Source organism: Marmota marmota, unplaced genomic scaffold (genome assembly GCF_001458135.2).
Source record: "Marmota marmota marmota unplaced genomic scaffold, marMar, whole genome shotgun sequence".
In the NCBI taxonomy this organism is placed as follows: domain Eukaryota; kingdom Metazoa; phylum Chordata; class Mammalia; order Rodentia; family Sciuridae; genus Marmota; species Marmota marmota.
The window spans coordinates 8,142,069-8,148,196 of NW_025999962.1; the positions used below are offsets into that span (position 1 = coordinate 8,142,069).

The 6,128-nt window shown below is 55.8% G+C and overlaps 1 protein-coding gene across 2 annotated transcripts in view; it reads left to right on the forward strand.

The window, feature by feature from the left end:
- The first annotated feature begins 6 nt into the window (after nt 1-6).
- The window catches only part of Cbx7 (chromobox 7), a 19,826-nt gene continuing 13,704 nt past the window's right edge, over nt 7-6,128 (forward strand). For both annotated transcript variants that reach the window (XM_015501899.2, XM_015501900.2), the window contains exons 1-2: nt 7-99; nt 2,081-2,124. In XM_015501899.2, coding sequence (XP_015357385.1) covers nt 31-99; nt 2,081-2,124 — 113 coding nt within the window. In that variant the 5' untranslated portion in view covers nt 7-30. The remainder of the gene's footprint in view (nt 100-2,080; nt 2,125-6,128) is intronic.

Sequence of the window (6,128 nt, forward strand, 5' to 3'; positions counted from 1 at the left end):
GGCCCCGGGCCCGCTCGCCCGCCGCCCCACATGGAGCTGTCAGCCATCGGTGAGCAGGTGTTCGCGGTGGAGAGCATCCGGAAGAAGCGCGTGCGGAAGGTGAGGCTGCCCGGGGGCGGCCCCAGGACCCCAGAAGTCGCCTCGGGTCTCCAGCACCACCCCCTTCAGGCTGGAGCTAGGGGAACGTGGGGCTGGGGGGAGGTCAGGCAGCTCTGCGCCGCCGGGCCTCTCTCCCCCGCCGGTGCCTCAGTTTCCCTGCCACCGTGTGGGGCGAGTAGAATCAAAGTTGTTGGCGCAAGTTGCTGGGGGCAGCTGAGTCCACCTCAACTGCGACGAGGATCGGGTAGGATAGGAATTCCGAGTGCCGTCCTGCCTCATCTCCTTTTCATTTTAAATATGGGGAGGCAGGCCCAGGTTGACTTGCCCGGTGCGTTAGTGTCAGAGCTGGGTCTCGAACTCGGCACTGTGGACTCTTAGTAACAAGTCCCTTGAAGCTGGAGGCGGAGCTTTGAAAAAGTGTCCTCTAGCCTATGGAAGTTTTCCTGCTGGACTTTGACCTTTTCCTATCCTTATCCCGCAGTGCACACCCCTCTTTCCCAGCCCCCACACCACCCGGGTCCCCAGCTTCCAGCCCCGCCCGGGCTCTGAAGCCGCCGCCGGCGTTGGGGCATCCTGAAAGCTCCTCCCCATCTGCCTACGCCTTCAAAACACACACCCTGCAATTTAAAGAGGCGTCCATGCTGCTCAGGACCCCGCACCTTGTACCAATTTGATTTTCCTGGCCCAGAGTCTGCGCTTCCAGTGCACGTTTGCCTAAGGGGGACTGGAGGTTGGGCTGGGGGCTTACGTAGGGAAAAGTTCCTCTCCTGGTACTCCCCCCTGTCCTTTTCTCTCATCTCCTTACTCATGCCCTTTGGGAGGCTCCTGGTGTTCTCCTCCCCCTAGGCAGGGAAAGTGACTTGCTCAAAGACCCACAGCAAGTTAGAGAAGAGGTGGAGCAGCAGCTCTGGTGGTTGCTTGCAAGCCCATTTTTTTCCCATGATGAAAACTCAGTCCTTGCATCTTGAGCCAAAGGTCAACTTCTTTTCTCTCCCCAACTGGGCTTGGGGTTTGTTTAGCTTGCTTCTGAATGGGGCTGCCTCTCCTTCTTTCTTTCCCTTCCCCCAGGTTTTCCTGGGTTTAAAAGAGGATTAATTTATTCTACAAAGCCCAGTGCTTTCCAGAGGCAGGTACAACCATCACACCATTCTACAACCTGGTGGGGGGGGGGCAGTGGAAGGGGTTATGAGAGAATGGGGACCTCTGTGTCAGCCAGCCTCTGAAAACATTCCCTGGAGATCTATTCCAGGCACCATCCTTAGCCCCAGGGACACCTCCAGTGTTCTGGCAGAGGGGATGCGGCTCAGTGATGAATGAGGAAATAAGTACAGATGCCTGTGGATGGGCTGTGTGCTCTGCTGAAGGACTGCCAGGTGCTAGGGAGGACAGTGACAGGAGGGTGGCCAGGGAAGGCCTCTTTGAGGAGGTGCCATATCTTGGTCTTAAAGTTGTGGTTGAGAGGAGCTTTGCCCAGTCAATGTGCTTGGACTGCACACTTATAAAAGTCCCTGTCCCTTGTGAAGAAGGGAGGAGGAACTGGCTCTATTTCCTAATAATTGGAAGGATCTACTGCCTTGCTGAAGGTGGAGAGTGTGTCAGCCTTCTCTGGGGTCCTGCTAGGGTCTTTTGATGTAAGGGTCCTTCTTGCACAGACTCAGCTGATAGGGCCAGAGCCATTGGGAAAGTCTTCCAGTAGTCATGAATTTGACGCTGAGATTCTGGCCACTGTGGATCTCTGGCCATGCATGCATGGCCCCATGTGTGACAAGAGCTCTGAGCTTTGGCCCCAGGGGCATTTGGGGGTCTCTGGGTTGGTAGGGATCTAGTGGAGGGTCCCCGGGTTGTATTTGTGTGTCAAAGCGCAGCTGTTTGCAGAGGGTATCTGGGACCAAGATCCTTTCCAAAGCCATTTGAGACTTCCCTGTCCTGACAGGTTGGGGCAAGCGTTTGTCTCACTATTCCTGTTTCTCTCTCTTCCCAGGGCAAAGTGGAATATCTGGTGAAGTGGAAAGGATGGCCCCCAAAGTAAGGCTCCTTCGTGTGTGTCTACCTGTCCATCCCTCCGCCCTTTGTGCCCCCTCCCCTGCCTAGCTTTTAGCCCAGGCTGCCTTCGTGACTGGGCAGCTGACCCTGACTAAGTCATCAGTTTCCCCTCCACCGCTGCCTTCAGGGGTTGGAGCACAGGCGCCCGAGGTGGGGGTTCAGCTCCTGTGGTGCTGCCCTCTCAGTGTTGGGCTTCTCCTGGTAACTGGGAGTGAAGACCCGGCATCTTTGCTTCCCAGATGGCTGATAACCAGGCGAAGGGGCCCAAGCTCAGCAGGTCTACTGCTGGGTAAGCCACTAGGGAAGGATGGAGCCTGGGGCCACCTTGCCTTTGGGTGGCACTTTCCAGTCTCCAGAGTAGATCCCCAGACAGCTCTGGGAGGTGGGTGTGATCCTGAGCGCTCAAGATGAGCAACTGGCTCAGAAAAGGTCACACAGCAAGTAGAGGCACAGTTGGGACTTGAACAGTCCTCCCCATTTTCAGGTCAGTTTCCTTGCTGCCCCAACCCTCCCATCCCACAGTCGGGGGTCGGAGAGCTGGGCCTAAGACCTCCCCCCGTGTGCTCCGCCTCTCCTGCTGAAGCCCAATCAGGAGCCCGCCCACCAACCAATCACCTCCCAGCAGGGAATTGTTGGGGGAGGGAAGAGCAAGCCGTGGGGCCTCACATTGGTCTGTGGGTGCCCCGCCCTCGGCCTGCCTCCTGCAGACGGACTCCTGGAAACCCCCTCTCCCCCCTGCTGTCCGCACCTGGGGCTTCCTGCTCACCTGGTGTGTGTAGAAAGGGGGGGCGTGCCGACGTGGTGTTTGGACCAGCAGGCTTTCTGGGAGGGATGTGGGAGGCCTCAGAGGGGGAGACAGCCCCGCGGGCCTCAGCTTCCCTCTGTGTGAAATGGGCTCAATAGTCCTCTCGCCAGCAGCTCTGCCTTGTAAGGGGAAAGGACTGGGCACGAGTTCAGAGCCACCACAGCATCCTGATGACAGCTGGTGACCAGCAGGTAGATAATACACTCCTCAGTCCTTCCTTCCAAATAAGCCTGGAGCTTTGGGAGGACCCCCTCCCCCACTGGCCACAGGTGGATTCTGGAACGGGTGGAGGGGCTCTTCAGCCCTTCCTCCCCTCCCCCAGCTCTCAGGAATGGCAGTGGGCGGGGCTTTCTGGCTTTTTGGCCTTCCAGACACTCTTTGCTGTTCGTCTTCCTGACTACAGCTTGATAGATTTCCTTCTCTAATCGGATACCCCCTATTAATGAAAAGTTCCTTCTCTCCCACTTTCATCGATCTATCCTAAAGACCAATACATCTGCCCGTCCCTCAGAGCTTCAGTCAGGAGGAGGGAGCTAGCCAGAGAGCAGAGGCCCTGGCTGTTTCTGTGGGCCTATGTCCCTGGCCCACTTTTTTCTTAATGTTCTGAGACATCACGTGGGCCCTCTTGTGACCCCAGTGGAGCTCAGGAAGCCCTATTTGACCAGGTGACCCAGGGGATGCCTTATGCCTGTCCCCTCTCCTTGGTACTGGATTCCTGGTTGCACAGTGGACAGTTGTGAGCCCTTGGGCAGGTCCTAGCAGGGCAGGGCGTCTGCTTTCAGGTCTTCACATTGGAGCCATAAACCATCCTTTGGGTGGGTTGTTAGGAGGATCGACAAAGGGCAAAAACTGCGGGGTGCCAGGCTCAACCCGCTTTTAGTGGGGATGTCTGCAGCTGGTACAGAGTTAGGTGGGTAGCTTGGAAGGTGCCCCACCTAGGAAACGAACTAGGGGATTCCATTCTAACAAGAGCTCATTTTTCAGATAAGGATACTGAGGCCCAGAGAGGGGAGGTCATCCAAGACTATAATTGCCAACCCCAAGCAGTGTGCTACCCACTTACCACCATCACTGGTGCCACCTGCGCGAGGCAGGTACTGCCAGCCATCCCCACCTCACTTGGGAGAAGAAAGCGGCTCAATCAGGGTAGAGGCAGGAGAGCAGGGGTCTCCCTTCCTGGGGGGAGGGTGCCTGCAACAGAGACTAAGAAAGGTGGTGGGATGGAGCTGGCAGACTATTCCCCTGGGCAGGAGCCTTGGCTGGACAGTGCCAGCCTTGGGCAGGCGGGGGTGTGTGGTTCAGGTCCTCCTGCTTGGTGGCCACTGTCCTCACTCTGGGCAAGAAGACTTCTGTTAATTACAATTAACCATAAGCAAACTGTAATTGATTTTGTGGTACTGGGAGTTGAACCCAAGGGTGCTCTCCCACTGAGCTACATCCCGGCCCTTTTAGTTTCTGAGAGAGGGTCTCACTAAGATGCCCAGGCTTACCTTGAACTTCAGTTCTCCTGCCTCAACCTCCCATGTTGCTAGGTTTACAGGCATGGGCCACCATACCCAACCCAAACTGTACTCACTCCGAGCCAGGCTCCATTGGAGCTTTCTATGCCTTTTTTGGTCCCCAGGAGCAGGACAGTGAGTGTCCCCTTCCCCAGCAGATATGTCAGAGGGGCTCTCTTGCTGCTGCTGCTTTTTTGGCTTGTTTTGTTTTGGGTATCAGAGATTGACTCAGGGCACTTTACCACTAAGCTACATCCCCAACCCTTTTGTTAATATTATTTTGAATCAGGGTATCACTGAGTCACTTAGGCTAAGGCTAAGTTGTTGAGGCGGGCTTTGAATTTGCAATCCTCCTGCTTCAGCCTCCTAAATTGCTGGGATTACAGGTGTGCGCCACACCACTGAGCAGGGCTCCTGCTTCTTATGCAACAAAATGGCACAGGGAGGGGTTGGGAGTAGAGGGCAGAGGATGTCAAAGTAACTCATGCCCTTTGGGAGGTTTATGGTGGTCTCTGCACCCTGGAGACCCCCTAGGTACTCCAGTCTCATTTCATCCTTCCCAGTACCCTGCTACCCCCACATACTAGATACTTTCCTTTCTTTCCCACTTGTGAATGCTACCATATCTTTTAGGAAGGCCTGGCTCTGTGGAACTTAAATAGTAACATCAGTGAGTACAGCAGTCACCAAACTGCCAATCAAAAAACTCCCATTAGGAGCCAGACATTGGCCCATCAGTTGCCCTAGAGTACTGCATTTCATAGATGGAGAGACAGAAGCCCCGGCAAAGAGCTGTTGCAGAGTCAGCTGGGAAAATTTGAATTTCAGGCTGCTGGATCCCAAGGCTTGTGGACCCACCCGCTGTAAGACATAGCCAGCTCCACCCAAGGTGACCAAGCCAGGAGTCTCTCTTGTCTGTTGGCCTTTTGGCCAGTTCAATGGGATGTGCTCAGGCTTTGGGGCCAGACCATTTACCTTAGAAAAATAGTAGTTTTTGTAGTTTCACCAGCTGTGTGACCCAGGGTAAAACCCTCAATCTCTCTGTGCTTCCATTTCCCCATCTGTAGAATAAGGCCCCTGCTGAAGACCAAGACAATCACTAATGGCTTCTAGCCACAGAGTAAGAGGTATTCCTCCTCCACAGCTGGGGTTGGGCAGCAGCAGCAGCAGAGCCCTGGGTTCCCACCCTGGCAGACTTGGGCCCTCTAGGTTTTTTGAAATTGATTTCATTACTGCTTATTTGCACTTATCGTGTTCCACACTCATCTAAGTGCGTTATGTGGCTTAACACAGCTAATCTTCACAACCCTAAGCGAAGGGATTATTTATTGAGAGCCCCACTTTAGGATGAGGCCCCAGAGGGATGGAAGTCAGACCAAGTCAGACCAAGTCACCTGCCCCCAAGGCGGGACCCGGCAGTCTGCACCGGGGCTTCTCACTCGGGACAGTTAGAGGGGCGCTGCTACCGGCCTGGCTCTGCAGGGCACCTGGGGTGGCTCGCCCCGGCCCCAAGCTGCGCCACAGCTCGGCAGCGCCGCCTCCACGTACGGGTGAGGCTTGCTGGGACTTGGGGCAACCTGCCTCGCTGACGCCCCCTCTACCCGGAGGAGCCTGTACCGCCGAAGGATGGAGCTTACTCGAGCGGCGGGCGCGGCGGCGGCTTGTTTACCGGGGCTGGGGGC